The sequence below is a fragment of the Zonotrichia albicollis genome, chromosome 10 (genome assembly GCF_047830755.1).
Source record: "Zonotrichia albicollis isolate bZonAlb1 chromosome 10, bZonAlb1.hap1, whole genome shotgun sequence".
In the NCBI taxonomy this organism is placed as follows: domain Eukaryota; kingdom Metazoa; phylum Chordata; class Aves; order Passeriformes; family Passerellidae; genus Zonotrichia; species Zonotrichia albicollis.
In genome coordinates this window covers 37,554,460-37,575,652 of record NC_133828.1, presented here as the reverse complement: position 1 = coordinate 37,575,652, position 21,193 = coordinate 37,554,460, and the positions used below count along the sequence as shown (strand labels likewise).

Below are 21,193 nucleotides of genomic sequence, written 5' to 3'. Positions count from 1 at the left end.
CCCCATATTACTTCCCAAATGGTTTCCCCCTAAGTTGTATCCTCCCCGTTTCCCTATCAATCACCTTTGTGCCTACCCCTATTTCCAGACCCTTCTCTGTCACTCCTCCAAACCCTGCCCCTGCAGCTTGTCTGTCATTGTTTGCCAAGCCCCTTAATTTAGAAGCTTCGATGTCAATTATGTTAAACTACTAATCCCATGGGTAGATTTTGTATGCTCTCCTCCACTATCCTATTCCATTGGTTGGATGATAATTTAGTCCCTCCTCATGCTTCTCCTCAGTTTCTGGCCTTTAGTTGTTAGGCTGACTCCTCCCCAGAGTCAGCTTCCCTTTATAATTTTGTGTATCCCTTTACTCTGTGCTTTTTGATTCTGCTCCCTCCCAGCTTGCTACAGGTTGTAGCACCTGTTCACTCCCTTTGGGGAAGGAATAAACAGCAGATGGAAAATTACAGACAGAAAGCCCCACTCTTTCTTATTTACCGGTCTAACTCCACGAGGACCTCTCTGGGTGCCTGCTCGGCCAGGCCCAGCGGAAGGAGAAGCTCCTGCCAGTGGCTGATCCGCTACCCTCAGCCAAGCCAAGGGCTGGAGGCAGGGAGCAGCCATTTTGTGGGGTGGGCATTGCTGCTGCCGCCCTCTGGCAGCCGTGCCCTGGGGCGGCAGCGGGCGGCAAGGGCCGGGCTGAGCCCTGCCGGGCCCGCAGCCCCTGTGGCCACAGCGCCGGCAGTGCCGCTGGAAGGGAGCTGTGCCGCTGGGGCCGTGACAGGCTCTGTGTTCACAGGCATGGCCGGGCGGTGCCTCAGGAGGCAGCAGCAAGAGCTGCAGCTGATCTGGACAGGTGAGTGAGGGCAGCGGGCTGACAGCCCCAGCTGCTTGGGGAGCTGCAAGCCCTGCCCCAGTGCCGAGGGCTGTGCTTGCTCTGTGGACCATGGTTGGCGTGGCCAGTGTGCACACAGGGATTTTTGGGGCATATGGGGCAATAGTGTGCATTAGCTTCGCGCTGATCCCCTTGGTCCCTGCTGCCTTCTGCCCATGGCCCAAGCCGCCTGCAGTGGCCCTGGCACGGGGGGCTCCTCGGGGCCCTGCCATCCCTGGATCTGACAGTGGCTCTGTTTGTCTTTCTTGCAGCTCTTGAAGACAAGGCAGAGGACGTCAGCCGTGGCACCAGAAGCCTGGCTCATGCTCTACTGCCTCACAGGCTGCAGCCTCCTCCTGGCCTCGATATAGAGACGTGGGTTCTTGTCCTCAGCTTTGGGGCCATCTCTGGGTCTCTGCTGCTCTCCAGGCCTCCCAGGAAACTTTGAACTGCGTTGTTCAGCCAGCTTCCTGAGCAGCAAGGACCTCCAACAGATCCTGAAGTTGGATCACATCTGGAGGTTTGGTATGGGTCGGGTACGGATGGCCTGGAAGCTCCAGCCTCAGCCTGGAGAAGCCCCCTGTCGAGGTCCACCCGAGTGAACGGGTGACGGATGATTTTTTGGTGCAAAAATAAGCAACAAGGCACAGGGGGTGTGCAGTAACAAATCAACAAAATGCAATTTTATTGAAATAACCACAGCTGATATGTGTTGGTGAGGGAATCTGGGGAAGAAAAGGGTAAGACAGGAGAAGAGGGAGGAAAGAAGGTCAGGTAGGGTGTAGCTACCGAAACGTGTCGTTGTCCTTCGGGGGTCCAGCCGTTGAAGCTTACTGGTGCACGTCCTGGGGAGATCTCAAAGCACGGTTGGATTGCACCCCAAAAATATACTGTTTTTCATTGGGGGAAGGGTGGCCAAAATAAGGTTTCCAAGGAAGGAAAAGAATAGGAACAGAACGAGGGATGTTTATTCCATTCTTTTCATGGCCGAATGCTTGCAGGTGCATTTATTCTGGGCAGTTTCCCCCTGCCTTGTATCCCAGTCTCTGGAAGGGGGTGCCAGGAGGGTGGCAAGAGGGTACTAGGAGTTGCCTTGTACAGGGATTCCTTGTCTTGGTTCCTTGATGAGGGGATTCGCATCTCTGTTTGTCTGTTATGGTGGTTGAAGGCAGGCAAGAGGGGTCATCTCTTTGAGGGGGAAATCACCCCAGAGCAGAGGGAGTGAGACTGCTTTTAAAGTGTTTTCCAAGAGTTGCAATCTGTGAACTAAGCAGCTGAGTTGCTTTTAGTTCAGGGTTTTAGCAGGCTTTTGCTACTCACCCTGGAGCAGTTCACCTTAGCAGTTTGCTCCTTATATTCCAGTGACTTTCCTTTTGGACATGATCAAGTTCTGCAGCAAGCAATCCTACTGCCTAGAGCCTTTCTTAACAACCAATCACTTTTTTAATAACCAATCATCTTTTTAGTAGCCAATTTCTCCTTATCCTTTTTTTTTTCATCAACTGCACCCCGAGGTAGGGAGGCACTACTTCATTAACCGAGGAAGAATACCAAAATATTTTCCCCTGAAGTTTTCCTATAGCCCCCTGAGAGGAAGCTGCATAATAAATACCTAGGCTTGCGTAGGGACAACACCATCTCCACAAGGCAGCCACTGCAGAATTGGCCTCACGATTAAAACTGCCAATTCTAGTTCTCCACAACAGACCACAGACTGGTGGAGCTGCAGAATTGGCTTCAGGACTGAAACCCGCCAGTTCTGGCTTTTAACAACAAAACACACAAAGCACAGGGGCATGGGTCCCCTCCAAACAGGAGCTTTTCAGCTCTGCACAAAACCCCACATAGACAAAGAATTAAATCCCTAAACCCATTTATCATGATATCCACAATTCCTTCAGAGAAAGATGCTCTCAGTCTTCGAAGCCTACAGAATAAACGACAATTCCCACAATGCCTTGAACAATTGAGGATATTTTTGACAATTCTCCCACCTTAGGGATAAAATGTAAGGTGGATAGAGAGGCCCCTGTGTTTACTAGGAAACACACCTGCTCTCCATCTGAACCCACCTGAAAAGTTAACAAGGGCTCTGGTGTGGTGTGTCCCTGCTGCAATGGGAGCCCCTGACACATCTAATAGTCCATCTCCATTATCCCCTGGACTTCCTCCTCCTGAGGGTCCAGCTGTTCTTGTGAACATTCCCACTTCCAGTGTCCCTCTGCCCGGCACAGAGCACACTGATTCTTTCCCAGCTGCTGGTTGGCTTGGCTCTCCCCTGCTGAGGAGGGAATGCTTCTGCCACTTCCTTGTAGCCGACCCTGTCCCTTCTATCATGGGGGACCACTTGAGTCCTGGGGCCCTTGGGGGCTGTAAAAATTCTGCCATCGCCTTTGTCTTTGCTTTCTCCTTTTCAGCATCCCTTTTTACATACCCTTGTTGTATCTTTCTAAGCACTTCATCCAGGGACATATTCTGCCCTTCCTCTAGTCCTCCCTGATACTGCCAGTGGGTACTCATTTTCTGCAGCTCAAAGCCATTCGTCTTTCCAGTGAACCAAACAAAATCCTTAAAAGAACATCCTAATCTTTCCACCAACAATCTGCATTTCCTGGATCTTCTTTCCTCCTTGTTCTCAGTCTCTTTATTACACACCTTATACCAGAGCCAGTCCTTGTCCTGCCAAAGTGTCCAAACGTGGCCCCCAGGTCGTAATTCTCCTGCAGGGAACAAGAGGGCAGAGCTGTACTTTATTGGCCACTAAGTTATCTCTGCCAGGGGGAGGACTGACCTTTGTGGAATCTACTAATTTGTTGAGTTTCCTTTTGTAACACGGACTGGACTTTCATTCCATGAGGGCTTTTATTCCTTTAGAATTAGGGTGTTATCATCCATTCACAGAAAAACATTTGCAAACCAATGGATGGCCATTTTTTTGCTTCTGTGTTAGGTTTTCTAAAGTGACTCTCAGTGGTTGACATTAAGGCAAATGACTTAGTGCTTTGAGTTTGAAGCAAACTTGAAAATTGTTCAGGTTGTTATAAATGAAGAAAGGGATTGTTGGCTCTCACAATTAAGAGATGAATATTATGTGTATGTTAAGAGAATTTTTATAGCTGTATAGTTGTGTTATTTTTGCAAGTTCTCTCCAGAGTACTCTTTCCCTTCCTCCCTTATTGCTGTCACTAGTGGGGCATTTAGGGGAGGGAGAGCTTGATACCAGGAGGCAGAGCATGGCAACACCTGACCTCCAATCAAGATGTAAGAAAGTGACCTCCACCATTGGATGGCAGAGAAAGAGTTGACTGACAAAACTTTGGGAGGGGCTAAGGGTATAAAAGGCAGAGCATCCATTTTGTAGATGAGCACGTGGGCTTTTGGCCATGGAGACTCCCAGTCCTGTAATTTTTCCTAGTTCATTCTTTGCTGTATTTTTGTAAATATTAATAAGCCTTTGAAATTTTAAAAGTGAGCCTCGTTTCACACAATGTTCTTAGGGCATCTCAATTAATTTGGGAATTATGCAGCTTTTTTGACTGACTCGAGTTGAGCAATGAGAGGTAAAGGTTTCCTGAAGTGAGGATACTTTATTGCCTGATTCTTCTGTGTTTTCAAGGTAAAGATGTTTTTGTGCTGCGGCAAATTACATCAATGAAAAATCATTCCAGCATTGAGGAAGATCTTCTGACAGAGACCAAGTGTTGCCAGCAGTTGCTGCAGGTGCTCCTGCCATCAGCCCCCAGTGCACGTGGGCTTTGGCTCCCTGTGGCACAGAAGCCCCCCGGGGGCACAGGACTCTGGGGCAGGAGACGGGCACCAGCGCTGCCAGGGCTCGGGGGGTGGCAGCTCTGCTTGGGCAGGGACTGTGCCCCAGCTGCTGATGGCAGCGCTGCCCGGGCCCCAGGGCTCAGAGCAGCATTGGTGCCCGGGCCCACACGTTCCTTGTGCGAGTCACACCCGCGGGATTAGGATGGCCACGGGCCGGGACGTGTCCCAAGGAGGCCGTGCCAGCATCCCTGGAAGGGCCCGTGCCCTTCCCAGCGCGGCTGCGTCGGCAGCCCTGGGGGCTCCTTCTGCTGCCCTGAGCCCGCAGAGCAGGGCAGCGTTTGCTGATGCTCTGAGCCCTTCCTAAAGATCCTGCCGTGCTGCCTTGGACACCTGGGGCCAGGCATTGCTTCCAGCCTGGGCCACTTTGGCTGGACTGGGGGCGGCCCCAGGGCAGGCGGCAGTGTGTGCAAGGGCCCTTGGTGACACGGTGCAGCACGGTCATTGTGACATGGACTGGGTGTCCAAGGGCCCTTTGTGACACGTGGTGACACATAGGAGCTGGCGGCGACAAGAGCAGGCCACAGTGCTCGGAGCAGGCAACGGGACAGGACAGGACAGAGCGGTGCCGTGAGGAGCCCCCGCACAGCGCGCTCGTTCGTGTCCCACCCGGAGCTTTTCCGAGGCATTGTTCCTACAGGTGACCTCGTGGCAAGACTGCGGGCCCTGGTGGCCCGTGGCCCTCCCGAGGTTTTTGTTTTGCAGGTGCCCTTGAGGACTTGTTGACTTGGAGGTCTCCTGAGCCATCTCTCCGGAAGGGGCCCTCGAAGCCAGAGTCTGGAATGGCAGGTAGATTCCTTAACCTCTTCAAAGTCTTCAGATGGAAAAAAAAGAGAAGGCCTGAAGCTGCCCCAGCACAACAGTCTGAAAAACCAGAGCAGTTCCAGCCACTGAAGGATGGTGAGTGGCAGAGGTGGGCCACAGGGCTGATGGCTGCAGCCAGCTTGGCCCCATCCCATCCCATCCCATCCCATCCCATCCCATCCCATCCCATCCCATCCCATCCCATCCCATCCCATCCCATCCCATCCCATCCCATCCCATCCCATCCCATCCCATCCCATCCCATCCCCTGGGGACATGCCCATGGACAGGATGGAACAGGGGCAGGGCAGACACCCCGCAGTGGCCGTGCTCCATCCCCTGGGCCATCCCGGGGCTCTCCCTGCCGGGGCAGCGCAGGGCTGGGCTGTGCTCTCCGGCCTCTCCCGCAGCCCCTCAGCTCTGGCTGCGCTCGCTCTTTGCCAGATGCAGCCCTGGACAAGACACAAGAGCAGGAACCCGGCCCTGGCCGCTTGCGCAAAACCCTGAAGGTACCTGCAGCCACCCCGACCTGGGCTGGGCCTGCTGTCCCTGCTCAGCCCCGCACCACGCTTGGAGCATGCTATGGAGCATCCCTGCCTTCCCTGTCCTTTGTTCTGCAAATGTTCACAAAATTCCTGCATATTCAGCATAGAGAGACCAGAACCACAGCAGCAGAGGTCCCAGCCCAGCCTGACTCCAGGCTGACCAAGTTCCAGGCAACGCCTCACGCCAGCCCAGACCGGACAGCACAAAATAATGCAATGAATTATCAAAGTGAGGCTGTTCACATGGCAGTGACTGAGAGCAAGGCCATCAGAACCACTGACAGCAGAATGACTCAGGGCATCACAAACACTGGCACCATGCCTGCTCCCATTGTGATTTGTGCTCCCACTATGGATTGTTTTGACGACAGTGCTGTTTCTCCTCAGCAGCAGGTAAGCAGCCTGGGGACAGGCCTGGAGGCCTGCCAGGACCGTGTGTCCCCTCAGGCCACGGTCACTGGGCCCCCTCAGACTTTGAGTCCAGCACAGTCTGTCAGGAAGGGAAGAACTTCTTGGAGGAAGTTGGGGAAGTTTCTGCCTAGAACAGTGCTCCAAGTCTTCCCCATGCCTCCTGCAGGTGCCAGCCATTGTAAGGAGCATCCACCAGAGGCTGGTGTCCCATGTCGCTCTGGATGCCAGGCTGCAAATTGACATTGTGAGGCTGGCTGAAGAACACCCTGATGATGTGGTGCTGACCCTCCTGCGCTGTGCCCCAACATGTGACAGGTACGGGGCCCACGTGCCTGCACAGCTCAGGGCCCACCAGCCTTTAGGGCCCATGGCCCTGCACAGCCTGTGCTATGGGCTCTGCCAGACAGGCACAGAGGTGCAGGACCCTGGGGCCCCTCTGTTTGCCAAGCCTGCTGCCAATGCTCCCTCCCTGCCCCTCAGGGCACCGGGGCTCTGTCACCTGGGCCCCCACAGCTGCACAGGGCATGGTCCTGGGACTGAGATGCCCCTGACACAGAGCTCTGATCCCACAGAGCTGCTGCTATAATTTGGAGAACCATTGGATCACTGGGACCAGCCGTGGAGAAAGTGCTGCCAAGACTGCTCTGCGTGATGGAGGATTGGCCACTGCACAGTGCCTGCACCTCTGATGGAGAGGACGGGGATATTTTTGCCCTGGCTGTGAGTTTCTGATTTGGCCTCTGCTTGCCCCTCGGTCACCTTGCCAGCAGCTCTCCATCCTTTCCATGCCTCAGGCGCTGGGCTGAACCCTGGGCTAGGGGCAGGCTCAGGGGGCACCAGGCCTGCTGCTCCTCCTGCATCTGCGCTTGGGCCCTGTCCCACGGACACCTCGGCACTGAGCGCTGTCTTGGGCTGCTTCTTTTGCAGGCAACTCTGGTGATCTGGGTGATTATCCAGGTGCCTGAGTGCCACCAGGCCATGATACTGTATTCCTCCCGCCTGTTTGTGGCTCTGCTCTTCCATGTTGTCATCAGCACACAGCAGATGCCACCAGTGGAAGCTGGTCACTTCTGGAGAGCATGCCAGGAGGAACACCACCTTCCCAGCAATTACAACAGGTCCCAGTACTCCTGTCCTTCCCATGCCCCTGTAGCCAGTGCCAGCACTCCCAGAGTGACCTGGGCTTTGCTCTGCACACAGGTTTGCAGTGCAGGCCATGAAGGCTCTGCTCTACCTACTGCGCTGTGACAATGAGGTGATGTCTGTGGAGCGCAAGCGTGGCTGGGACACGATGCTGTGTGCTCACACCCAGCACTATGCCGTGGGTCTGCTGGCCAGGTGAGAGTCCCTTCTCCCCACTGCCCCCGGCATTTGTGCCCTGTGCCCCACTCAGTCCCTGTGGTCATGGGCCAGAGAGCCTCGTCACTGAGGGACAGCCAAGGAGACTGGAAAAGGCTGGGAGAGGAAGGTGCCCAGAAGGAGCCACCTCTCAGAGGGCCCACATCCGTCCAGGGATGCTGGGGAAAGACCAGAGTTCTCTGAGTCAGTCCTGGGAGAGGTTTGTCCCCCACCTCAGGGTCTTGGTGCCTTTTTCCCCCTGCCAGGGAGATGCGCCGTCGCTTGGTCCCTTTGTGCTCTCGCATTGCACTCCACTTGCTCCGGCAGCTCAGCAGGGAGGACCCATACAGGAATCTGCCCTTCCTGGCATTCCTTGTGGAGGTGAGCCTGGTTCCAGCCCTGCCTGGCTGAGCTGCCTCCCAGCTCTCTGCCCTCTCACAGCCACAGCTGCCTGGGACAGTGCCCACGCCCTGTGCTGCTGCCTGGGCCCAGCCCTGTGCACTTCTGGGCTCCTGCTGGCCGGCTCCCCTGTCACTGCCCTGTGCCTTTCAGGTCCTCGAGTGCCTGGACTTGAGTGAATGTGGTGACAATGTCCTGATGGTCTTGGCAAGGCACCTGCACAGCAAGTGCAGGGAGCAGCGTCGGCTGGCACTCAGAGGCCTCGTGGTGGTCAGCAAGGATCCCTTACTGGTGAGAAGGGGGCAGCGGCTGAAGCTGCGCTGTGGAAAGCAGCCCCACGGGCGTGCAGGGCTTCAGGAGCTGAGGCAGCTGCTCCCAGCTCTCCTGCCTCACCTGCCCCAGTGCTTTGGGGCAGGCCTTTGGCCTGTGGGCCCTGCAGCAGCAGGGTGGCCTTGCAGTGCCAGGGTGGTGTTGGTGGTGCAGACGTCCTTGGCTTCCCAGCATAACCTTGTGTTCCACACAGGCCAGGAGAATGTGCATCGTGTCTCAACGGCTTGTGGATGTTCTGGCTGATGAAGATGGAGAGGTGGTCAGCATGTCCCTCTCTGTGTTCACCAATGTGCTCCAGCACAAAGACATCCTAGTATCCAGCACCACTGCCCCAAAGCTGGCTGAGTCACTCCTGCTGCTCTTTGACCATGTAAGCTTCTGCATCCTGAGTCACAGGCACTGGGTGCTTCCCAGAAACTTGGTGCCCTCTGGATTTTCAGGCCTTTGCCCAGGTGGGACTGGAATAGTTGATGCAGGGATTGTGTTTCCTCTAGGACAACAGCCATGTGCAGGTGCTCTCCATTGAACTCTTCAGCAAGGTGGTGGAATTGGTAGTGGATGAGGGAAAAATGCCACTGAAGACAATTGTGGACAAGAGCCTGTATAAACTTTTAATTTACTGTCATGATGAGAACTTGGACGTGGCAAAGGTGAGGTTTTCTGTGATGCTGGTGCATCTCTGGGAGGGGGCATGGCTGCGTCCTGCCCTGGTGCCTCGCGGGCTGTCGCCTCCTCCAGGCATTGGCACAGAGATGTGGGTCCGGTGCCCTGGGCTGTGGGGCCACCTCTGGGTCTCTGCTGCTCTCCAGGCCTCTCGAGAAACGCTGCTACGTGTGGCCAAGTTCCTGAAGAGGAGGAGGCTCGTTCAGCTGTTGAAGAAGCAGCCGCCGATGAATGTCGAGGAGGCCCTGGTAAGGAGGGCCTGAAGCCCCAGGCTCAGCCCGGAGAAGGCCCCTGAGGGCGGTGCTCAGGGTGCGGGCTGGCAGCTGTGCCCCTGCCCGCTGCTGCAGCCAGAGGCCGCGCGGGCTCTTCTCCAGGCTCCCGTGGGCCCGAGCCGGGTGCCCATGGAGCCCCGGCCCGGCGGGGCTGCGGGCCGGCACCGCGGCTCCCCGGGCAGCAGCCGGCCCTCTGCCCCCTGCCCTCGGCAGCCCTTGGCCAGCGGCTGCTGGCTCCGCGCCTCAGGGCTCTGCGGCCAGGGGAGGCCGGGGTTGGGCGCAGGCAGCGCCCGGCCCAGGGGCTGAGCCCGCGCCAACCCTTCCCTCCTGCCGCTCTCTGCAGCTGGCAGAGGACAGGAGCCGAGCGGCCGAGCACCTGCGCCGGGCCCTGCGCTACCTGGAGAGCCCACAGGAGCCGCTGCGAGAGGCGGCCGTCAGGTTCATGGGTGAGCCCCGAGCCCGGGCTGCCTCCCCGGCCCGGCCCGCCACAGCTCGGCCCCAGCCCTGCCTGCTGCCCGGCAGCGCCGCTGGCACGGAGCTGTGCCGCTGGGGCCGTGACAGGCTCTGTGTTCACAGGCATGACCGGGCGGTGCCTCAGGAGGCAGCAGCAAGAGCTCCGGCTGATCTGGACAGGTGAGTGAGGGCAGCGGGCTGACAGCGGGGGCTGCCGGGGGTTCTGCAAGCGCAGCCCTGGCTTTGCAGGGCTCTGCTCCCTGTGCCGACGAGGGGTGATGTGGGCAGGGCACACAGAGATTTCAGGGACACGTAGGAGAGTCATGGCCAGTACCTCCCAGCTGATTCCAAAGTCTCCTACTCCCTTCTGGGTGCGATAGCCCTGTCCAGAAGGTCTTGTAGGATTCCCTCAGACCCGGGCTGTTGCCAGCGCTCTGTTCCTCTCTCTTTCAGCCCTGCAAGCCCGGAGGCAACGTGCCAGCCCATCCTGCCGTGACCTGGAAAATGAAGCCGAGTTTCCCCAAAGAGCTGAAGAACTGGGGACGTCTTCTGGATCCAGTCAACCAGTGCCCCAAGAAGAGCACCAGGAGACACCCAAGAGGACACTGCCTCCCAGCACTGCTGGAAGTCCTGGCACAGCTGATGCTGGGCAGAGTTCTTGTGGCTTCAGCCCTCTCCCTGCCTGTTGACTGCCCCGTCCCTCCAGGCCTCAGTCACTGTCCATCCCCATTTTTTCCCTCCACTCTCTCTCCCTATAGGTGGCTCCCTCCCTCCTCATCTCATACCCTGTCCATCCTCCTTTTCTCTCTTCACTCTCCCTCCCTATATGTTGCTCCCTCCGTCTGGCCCTCACACTCTCCATCCCCATTTTTTCCCTCCCTTATTCCTCCCTTTAGATAGCTCTGCCCCGCCGGCCCCCAGACTGTCCATCACCTTTTTGTCCCTCCACTCCCTCCCTGTTGACAGGTCCCTCCCTCCAGTCCTCAGACCCTGCCCATTTCCTTTTTTCCTTCCGAGCTCATCCCTTTGCTTCGCCTTTCATTAATAAACAGTTTGGCATCTTCACTTTGCCTGCATCCCTGTGGAGCTGAAGTAAATCTGGGGCCCTGGGACACACAGGCCCTGCTGCCATTCTCTGCCACGCCGTGTTTTGTGCACGGACACAGAGGAGCGAGGGTAGGTCAGGCTGGAAAGGTCCCTGTGCTGAAGGTGCAGTTCCACAGCACTGTGCAGTTACTCATCTTGCTGAGCACCCTGGAGCCCCTGGATTTTGGGAGAGCCAACCTGAGTATGCTCTGAACCCAGCTGAGAGGGATTCCATGGCAAGCATCCGCGGAGGGCAAAGAAGCTTGGAATGCTGGAAGCTTTCAAGAATAGCTTCCTGAAAGCACAGCAGTGCTCCATCCCTGCACGGGATGAGGAAGAGGGCAAAAGCAGAGAGCATCCTGGCTTAGCAGGGAGCTCTGGGTGTGCCTAAGGGCAAATGAAGCAGCAGCACGGTGCCCGAGACTCGGACACGCGGCCGTGCCGGTGCCCGGAGCGCTGTCAGGCAGTGCCGGGATCCCGGCTGTGCTTCTGCTCCCCACAAGTGAGGAATGGCAGCCCCAGGCTCAGAGCCAGTCAGAAAGCCAAGCAAGGGAGAGCAGAGGGAGGGCACCCTGCCAGTCTCTCTTGGGCATGGCCGCAAAACAGCCCCTGCTGCTTCTTCCTCCGCCTGCGTTTGGGCTGTGCTGGTGGCAGAGCCAGCCAGGTTGGGCTCTGTGTTCCAAAGCCTGTTGGGAGCAGGCTTGAAAAGCTCTGTGTGCACAGCAGAGAGACCTGGAAGGTGCTGGCAAGAGCATCCTGCAGGAACAGGGCTCTGGTCCCTGGCCAGGAACAGCCTGGTTTTGGTGCCGTGAGCGCAGGCAGCAGCTGAGGCAGGTGAAGAGGCAGCGGGCAGCTTGTGTCTGTAGAGGGCCTGGGGCTGCACCTCTGAGCCTGCACCTGGAAACTCACTTGGGGGAACAGGAGCTAGAGCTGGAGTGCCTGTCCTGAAAGGACCTGAAGTCATTCAGCCTTGCCAGCGTTTCTTAAGGGTGTGGTGATGTTCCCCAGGAAAGCCACACGTTTGGGGAAACACCTTTGGAGGAAAGGGGCTTGCTTCTCAAGGAAAGCACTTGCCAGGGAGCTCCCAGTGAGGCAGGTGGAAGTGTCCACCTTTGGCTCTCTGTGCTTCTTTCAGTGGTTAAAGCCCATTGCACGTGGCAGAGGGGCATGGAGAAGGCAGTGAGGAGCAGGTTTGGCATCTGTCTGGACCTGTGCAAACCAATCCAAGCACCTGCAGCAGGGTGTGTTACACTCTTTGGACCGAGGGTGAGCAGGAGCATCTCTGTCCAGCCATGAGCCCTAAAGCTCTCTGTGAGAGCTGTGAATTAAAAAGCCTTTACACACATACTTTTCACATCTTTCCTCTCTGCTGTATTTCAACTCTTGGAAATATGCATTGCCTCCTGCTTGGTGGGAGCTGCTGTGGCCCAGGGCCAGCACAGAGCTGGGACGTGTAGGCCAGGCAGCGTGGAGAGCCTTGGCTGACCTTGGTGTGTCCCTGGCCTCAGAAAAGGCCTCCCAAGGTGTCCTGCTCGTTGGCTCTCCCTGTGCATCTTGGAGAGAACAAGGTAGGCATTTCTGGCAGCTGGGCATCAGCCGGCCTTAACATGGGGGCGTGTGGTGGAGCGAGCCCAGCTGAGATAGCCTGAGAGCAGCCCAGTGCTCCGTGCTCCTCTCTGCTGACACGTGAGCGTTTCTCTGCTTTCGGGATGGCCCTGGCTGTGTCAGGGCTGCTACGAGGGCACGAGACAGCCGGTCCTGTCCCGCTGGGTCCCAGCAGTGCCTGGCAGCAGCCCTGCAGCCACGTCAGGATGCTGGCCAAGAGAGGCCCTGGAAGCTGAGGCAGCTGATTTGAAGCTTTTGCAGATACACCCAGGGGATGGCCAGCGGTGTTCCCTCAGGATACAGCAGTCCTGAGGGGCCTCCCCAGAGCTGCCTGATGCCGCCCACTACTTGTGGCACCAGCCGCTTTCCTGTGGAAAGTTCTACCTGCCCCAGGAGTGACGAGGGAGCTGGAGAAAGAGCTTGCCAGGCTGCTCTGGATCCTTTCCCAGCAGCCCTGCTTGAGTGGAGCAGTCCGAGCTGAGCGCAGATGTGCCAATGGAACAGCCGTGCACAGGAAGACTCGCTGGGAAGGACGATCCAGGAACCACAGGCCGGGCAGCCTGGCTTTGCTGCCAGGGAAGGCCTTGGAGCAGACCCTCCTGGGTGCCATCCCACGGCACATGCAGGGAACCAGGGGCTCTGCTGGATGCTGGGAAAGCTCTGCGGAGGGACGGGCACAGCTGGGGCTCCTGGCGGGGTGTTGGGGGCTTCTGTGGGGATGTTTGGGGGATGGGTGTTGGGGGGCGTGTTGGGGAAGGAGTTGTCTGGAAGGTGATAGTCTGGGCTGGAATCTGAGTCAGTTTGAAGGCAGCATCTGTGCTTTGGCACAGCTTTGGTTATGGAGGGCAGAAAGAATATCTGTGACTATTTCATTTACTGGTCCTGTTTCCCCTGCAGGGAACAAGAGGCACCTTAGATATTTGTACTGGGGGAAGATTAGTCCTTCTGCCGTCCATTCATTTGTTTGGGTTACTGTTTAAACAGTGAGTGATCTTTCATTACTTGAGTGCTTTTATTCCTTCAGAGAATTACAGAATCACAGAATCACAGAAATTCTAGGTTGGAAGAGACCTTGAAGATCATCGAGTCCAACCCATGTTCTAACACCTCAACTAGATCATGGCACCAAGTGCCACATCCAGTCTTTTTTTAAACTCTTCGAGGGATGGTGACTCTACCACCTCCCTGGGTAGATGATTCCAGTATTTGACCACTCTTTCTGTAAAATACTTCCTCCTTAATTCTAGCCTGTATCTCCCTTGGCGCAGCTTGAGACTGTGTCCTCTTGTTCTGTCTGTTGTTGCCCGGAGAAAGAGACCAACCCCCAGCTCACCACAGCCACCCTTCAGGAAGTTGAAGAGAGTGATAAGGTCACCCCTGAGTCTCCTTTTCTCCAGGACAACCCCAGCTCCCTCAGTCGTTCTTCATATGGCTTGTGTTCCAAGCCCCTCACCAGCCTCGCTGCTCTCCTTTGGACACACTCAAGCATCTCAACGTCCCTCCTAAAGTGAGGGGCCCAGCACTGGACGCAATACTCCAGGTGAGGCCTCACCAGTGCTGAGTACAGGGGAAGAATGACCTCCCTGCTCCTGCTGGCCACACCGTTCCTGATACTGGCCAGGATGCCATTGGCATTATGGCCACCTGGGCACACTGCTGGCTCATGTTCAGCCAACTGTCAACCAGCACCCCCAGGTCCCTTTCCACCTGAGCACTGTCCAGCCACACCGTTCCTAGCTTATATCGTTGCAGGGGGTTATTGTGGCCAAAGCGCAGGACTCGGCACTTGGACTTATTGAACTTCATCCCATTAGATTCTGCCCATCCATCCAACCCTTCCAAGCCCCTCTGCAAAGTCCTCCGTCCTCTAACAGATCAACACACGTTCCCAGCTTAGTGTCATCTGCAAATTTGCTAATAAAGGACTCTAAGCCCTCATCCATGTCATCAATAAAAATATTAAACAGAACTGGCCCCAGCACAGATCCCTGAGGGACACCACTGGTGACTGGCCGCCAGCTGGATGCAGCACCATTCACCACCACTCTCTGGGCCCGGCCATGCAGCCAGTTCTGAACCCAGCACAGAGTGCTCCTGTCCAAGCCACGGGCTGCCAGCTTGTCTATGAGTATGCTGTGGGTGACAGTGTCAAAGACCTTGCTGAAATCCAAGTAAACAACATGTACAGCCTTCCCTGCATCCACTAGGTGGGTTACCTGGTCATAAAAGGTGACCAGGTTGGTCAAACATGACCTACCCCTCCTAAATCCATGCTGGCTGGGTCTGATACCCTGGCCATCTTGTAAATTTTGCGTGATGGTGCTTAATATAAACTGTTCCATTATTTTGCCAGGTACTGAGGTCAGGCTGACTGGTCTATAATTACCAGGATCTTCCTTTGCACCTTTTTTGGGAATGGGTATCACATTGGCCAGCTTCCAGTCATCCGGAACCTCACCAGTGAGCCAGGACTGTTGGTAAATGATGGAGAGTGGCTTTGCAAGCTCGTTTGCCAGCTCTTTCATTACCCTGGGGTGGATCCTGTCTGGTCCCATAGATTTATGAATATCTGTCCGATTTTCGGCTGTTTGGATGGCCTGAAAAGGCCCGGGGTGACCTTGGGGCAGCCCGCGTTTCAAAGGACGAGAAGAGGCTTCAGTTCTTTTCTCGGTCTCAGTGTTTATTAATTGTTTATCTAAAAGATTTTCTCTCAGCCCAACAGAGCTCTGCTCAGCAGCCAGCCATGAGCACACTCCTTCCCTCCGGGGCAGTCACCTATCTTTATACCCAAAGTTACGTGTACAATATTTATCATTTTTCCCCAATACCTTTCACCCTTATTGACCAGTGCACTTTTAGTAATGACCAATCCCAAAGTGCCACCATCACCACAGAAGATGGAGGAGAAGAAGAAGAAGAAGAAGGACAGGACACGCCCCAATTCCTCCATCTTACTTCTCTAAACCCCCCTGTAGAGAAATCCTAAACCCTGTGTTTCACTCTCTAATTAACTTATCCCTTCACCATTCACTCCGGTGAAATCCTCCTATCCTCATACAGGTGTCGTCTCCTGTGTAGGATCAAAGTCCAGCCACCAGACACTTTTGGCAACATTCCAGGACTCCCGAGCCCCCCAAGGGTGGTCTCGGTGACTCGGCACCTCAGTCCTGAGGTGCTGAGATCCCACATCTCCCCCTTCTGTTTGCACCAAGAAAACCTCTTTTACAATCTGATTCATGGCGCGTTTTAAACATGCAAATATGCATGGGACGACAAGGATGAGGACTAGGAGAACTATTAAAACATAGAACCCTACCCTTAAAATTCCTCTCCAAATGGGAGAGATGTCAAAGAAATCTACCAGCTGATCGATCCATGATCCTGTGATCTCGCCAAGCTTATTTATGCTGTCTTTTATATTTTTAATACTTTCATGAATTGACTTTGAATGATCTGAGAGATTCATGCAGCACATCCCTTCAAACTCTTCCCACCCATGTCCTTGAGCGAGCAATAGATAATCGATCGCCGCTCTGTTTTGAAGAGTCGCCTGTCTTACACCACTAACGTCTTTTAACATGTCATCTAATGCGACAGACACAGACCGTGCATGTTTGCTCAACCAGCAACCCATGCGGTCGATCTGAGTCAAAGCCACCCCTGATGCTGTTTGAGGTGAGAAAATTTCTGTAGCAATACTCGTTTTCTTATCCAAAGAAAATACTTCGTCATTGCAATCTGCTGCATATTGTTCTACTGATCTTTTTTCTCTGTGCCTTTTCTCTCTTAGCATGTTCAAATCAGGCGATAGCATTGAAATTTCCCCAATGCTGCATGGACCTCCCATGGCATTAGCAGGAATGCCGTGCCAAATTCTGTCCCCGCAAATTAAGAACAAACCCCGTGGCAATTGCACTGGGACTTGGATCGATCCTTTGGTAGTTCTCTCTAAAATAGGTAAATTTACCCCATTGCCTATTGCAATGAATGAAAAAATGATGCACATAAGCATCATGAAATTCATGACCTCACTTTTGTGCAAAACCATTGTTATTTTTTTCATTCAAGACCCCAAAGGGAAAACCCCCAGAGTCTTTCGTTCCTCTTATTTCTCTTCTGAGTCATCCATTGCAGTCTGAGTCCCGACTTTTGTCTGAGTATTCGTCTCTTTTTATATATTGTTGAGAAAAATCGCTGCATTGTTGCAGACTCGTTATGAGATGACACTGTGGCTCCGCCGACCCGATCCGGCATGTCGTGCACTTCGGTCATTCCCCCACGAGGTGGCGCTGTCACTGGGCTCCGTGGTTGGGGTGACGGCATGAACACAACTGCCTCCCGTTCAGCTGATTGTCGCTGTTTGCAAACTTGCTTGAGACCGGGGCTACCTGGCTTTTGATTCAACTGACAATAGAGTTAGAAAACACACACGCCTCCCTTGGAGGGAAGAGGCTTGGACTCCGAGGGTTTTAACCAAAGGCACCAAGTCTGGAGAGGCGGTGGAGCCCCGGGATGTGGAATCCCGGGCATGGCCCCTCCTTGCCCGAGACGTCACAGGGGGTCTGGCCCGCCCCTGCCCGCGCTCTACTCTCTGCGCATGCGTGCTCTCCGAGCCGCTCCCTGTCTCTTCCGAGCTGACGTCACTCTCTCCCCCTTGTTCCACCTCCGAGGTCTCCTCCCCTCGGTCTGCCCCTGACTCTGTCTCCTCCTCCTCTGACGCCGTGTTCACTCCTCCCCCCACCGGTGCATGCAGCCCGCTTCCCGCCGACCCCCGGGAGCGCTCCGCGATCCGGGCCGACCTGCGCACCGGGTCTGACGTCACTGCCGCGCGCCTCCTGCGTCTCACCATGGCAGCCTTCTGGGGCTGCGCAATTTCCCCTATTTCACTGCCTGCGTCTGACGCCCCCACGCTGGTATGTGTTTCCCCCCCCCGGGTTTTTGCGAGTTTCGCCCGCCGCGCGCGTTTCTGCATCCCTGCCGGCCGGGACGGCTGCTGCCCCCGGCCCAGAGCTGAGGAAAGCCGCACCAGAACATGTGTCTTCCGTTACCTCTTCACCCGCGCTCCCTGTCTGCTCCGCCGCTGCCCGGCTGCCGCGAGAAAGCGCCCCCCCCCAATCCCTTCTCTCCCCCCCGCTTCCCCCTTTCTGATTCTGAGTCCTCCATGCTCTCTGGAGTCTCAGGACGCTTTAGGAGTTTCCTGGGGTTTCTGGGTTTTGGGACCGGGGGTTTTAATATTATTTCCTGCCCTCTTTCCTCGAGAGCCTTTTCCCCCTGGCTTCTTAAGGCCAGAGCTAATTTTTTCCCGGAGACTTGCTTCCCCCCCTCTTTCTGAGGGCACCGCAGCCTTCCGCTGCTTCTCCCGGCATTTCGATTGCACCGATATGCCTTCTAACATTATTCTTGCTGGCGATAACAGCTTTAATGCTGTCTCGTCCTTTTTTGTTGCTAAGAAATATAAATGTCTATTTATTTCCTGCCAAAACCCCACTTCGAATAGCAGGCATGTTTCTGCTAGTGGATAGTTTAGCCTTGCCCATAACAATAACTGTTTTAATTCTTTCTTTGGGATCCCTTCTGTGTATGCTTGAGTCACGCCTTGTAAGGCGGACAAAGTTTCCCGTTGTTCCTGGGAAAGTGTGCCCCCCATGTTCTTATTTTTGGACCTTCTTACCAAATCTGTCGTCAGGGCAGTCCGGAGGTCTCGATCTCCGTCCAGCAGGTCACAAGAGATGGTCCCAGAGGCGCCTTCCTGGTTCTGGTCCGGGCTGCTCTGCTACAAATTGTCTTCGGCAGAAGCTGAGAGATGGAATTCTCAGTGACTGCTGTTTTTTTCAGACTCTCCTGGCCGTTTTTCTTTCTCTTCTTCTCTTTTTTTTTTTCTTTTTCTTCAGGCTTCTCTCCTCAGGAGTTATCAGCGCTCTCCTGGGAGCTCGTCGAAGATCGGAGCTGCCCTCTTGGCTCTTCTGCTCTTCAGGGCTTCGAGGCTGCTCCCCCCCCGAAAGGTTTTGGTGGGGGTTCGAGCTCACCCAGCGGATGCCAGATGTCCGGTTTTCGGCTGTTTGGATGGCCTGGAAAGGCCCGGGGTGGCCTTGGGGCAGCCCGCGTTTCAAAGGACGAGAAGAGGCTTCAGTTCTTTTCTCGGTCTCAGTGTTTATTAATTGTTTATCTAAAAGATTTTCTCTCAGCCCAACAGAGCTCTGCTCAGCAGCCAGCCATGAGCACACTCCCCTGCCCTCCGGGCGGTCACCTATCTTTATACCCAAAGTTACGTATACAATATTTATCATTTTTCCCCAATACCTTTCATCCTTATTGCCCAGTGTACTTTTAGAAATGACCAATCCCAAAGTGCCACCATCACCACAGAAGATGGAGGAGAAGAAGAAGAAGGACAGGACATGCCCTAATTCCTCCATCTTACTTCTCTAAACCCCCCTGTAGAGAAATCCTAAACCCTGTGTTTCCCTCTCTAATTAACTTATCCCTTCACCATTCACTCCGGTGAAATCCTCCTAGCCTCATACAAGTGTCGTCTCCTGTGTAGGATCAAAGTCCAGCCACCAGACACTTTTGGCAACATTCCAGGACTCCCGAGCCCCCCAAGGGTGGTCTTGGTGACTCGGCACCTCAGTCCTGAGGTGATGAGATCCCACACCAGGCCTGACATCTCCTCTTCTGCAGTGGAGTTTTTCCAGTTACAAGGTCATCTCACGCTTGGCCAGTGCGTGAGATGAGGCTGCAGTGACCTGTGATACCCCCTCCATGCCAACCACAGCCATTGATGACCATTTTGTAGGTGCAAATAAACTGGCAGGGGACGAGCAGGCAGATGGATACAGCAGCACTTCTGAAGAGCAGGGGACACAGCCTGGGACTGTGAGTGCACACATTAGCTTATCCATCTGTGACACTAATTGGCTGTGGAAGTACATAATTTTTGCTGCTGCTGAACTCTCCTCTGGATTTGTGTGCTTTCTGCTCCATGGAGATGGACAGGGAAGCATTCACTCCCCACAGCAGTTTCAGGTGGTCTGCAGGCAGTTTTAGATGTCAGGTTTGGCTGTCAAGGCTGTCTTAGTGGCAGTGTTGTGTGAGGCCCTGAGAAATGTGTCCCTTGTTGGATTTCAGAGCCCTGGAGCCACAGAGCACACACTGGCGGGTGCTGACGGCTGTTGTTTTATCAGGCAATGGGAAGAATCCATTCTTTCCCATGGAGGCTCCATGTTTGCTTTTCACATCAGCCCAGGAGCGCTAGCTCAGATGTGTGAGTCGTTGGGACAATAGCAGACATAAAAGCTCAGTCACCATAAAGGGAGGCTAAAGACAACTTTCTCAAGGCCACCCCCACCCAATCTCACCTGGTCTTCCACACCGTGACTCAGAGATTGCACAGCTGAACCCTTTTCCCCTGCAAACAGCAGGACCTCACCATCCGTGCAACAAAGCCAGGGCAGCAACAGGAGATTTTGCTAAGCCAGGTGTGGCTCTTCCTATGGTGGCAAGGCAGTCTTTGAACATCACAAAAACAGTGGCTGAGAAATGCCAAAATCAGTGTCCCTCTTAAGACTGGTTAGAGGTTTTGCCCCCTCTCCTCCTACTGAGAAGCTGTTTGAGACCATTACTCCTCTCACAGTGAGAGCCCTTCTTCCTGTTTCACATCCAACTTCTGCCCATCAGCTCAGGCATGAGTGCTGTCTATAAATGCAAATGTTTCTTCTCCCCTGATGCTTTTTCTCCCTCTCTGCCTGACTAAACCTCAAATGTATTTACAGAGGGGAATCAGATCCCATCCCACCATTCATTTTGCCAAGCTCAGCAAGATACACTGTCTTAGCTGTTCCTCTGATGGTCTGGATGTCACTTCTTTGTAGTTGTTCCAGGATGAATTCAGGCTTGCTGACCACCAATAGCCTGAGTGATGCCCAGAAATTTCAGCTGAATTTTACCCAGTATTTTGTATCTATTTGTTTATTATTCCTGAAAATACAGGGCTTGCTACATGTAGGACTCTGTTTATCTTTCTAATAACTAGAACCACACACGTGATTCTTCCTCTTCTGTTGTTCATAGTGGATAAATTCTAATTTAAGGCAGAAATGTTACCAATCTCTCAGTACATGTCCCTGTATTATATGTTGTTACATTTCTTCCCATGTCTGTTATGAGGGCATGAGAATTATGTAATTCTTCCTTTAGGATTTCCTCTCTATTGAAAATATAAGATATAAATATTTAATAGTGTTGTTAGCAAATTTCATTACCTTACTCGTAATTTTTTGCATCAAGCTAACTAATGGCGTTACTTAGACTTACTGACTATTCCAGTCCTATAATTTTGCTCTCAGCAAGATCAGCAGTTTCCACTCCCAGTTCTATTCCTTCATAATTTTATAGTATTTATGTTAATCCTCATCCTCTCAAGTTTAACTAATAATTATCTAGGTAATGCCAAATCAGATGCTTTACCAAAGTCTAGGTTGATAAGATTTATTATTTTTCCTTTGTTCTGATATGCCATTATCTTATCAAAGAAAGACATTGAGCTGGTTCTACATCTAATATGCCTAATCTACATTTTAACCCATTTTCTGCTTCCATTCATG

At 54.1% G+C, this 21,193-nt stretch overlaps 1 protein-coding gene and 1 long non-coding RNA gene across 2 annotated transcripts; both read left to right on the top strand.

Annotated features, from left to right (window-relative positions):
• The first annotated feature begins 5,016 nt into the window (after positions 1-5,016).
• Positions 5,017-6,421, top strand: LOC141730384 (uncharacterized). Its single transcript, XR_012581835.1, has 3 exons — positions 5,017-5,584; positions 5,933-5,997; positions 6,136-6,421. It is a non-coding gene; the product is annotated as an uncharacterized LOC141730384 (long non-coding RNA).
• A 2,984-nt stretch (positions 6,422-9,405) lies between these two features.
• Positions 9,406-10,951, top strand: LOC141730414 (uncharacterized). Its single transcript, XM_074547879.1, has 4 exons — positions 9,406-9,422; positions 9,483-9,892; positions 10,023-10,079; positions 10,353-10,951. Exons 1-4 carry the CDS (start codon positions 9,406-9,408, stop codon positions 10,586-10,588), a joined length of 720 nt encoding a protein of 239 aa, XP_074403980.1. The 3' UTR covers positions 10,589-10,951.
• The last annotated feature ends 10,242 nt before the right edge of the window (positions 10,952-21,193 follow it).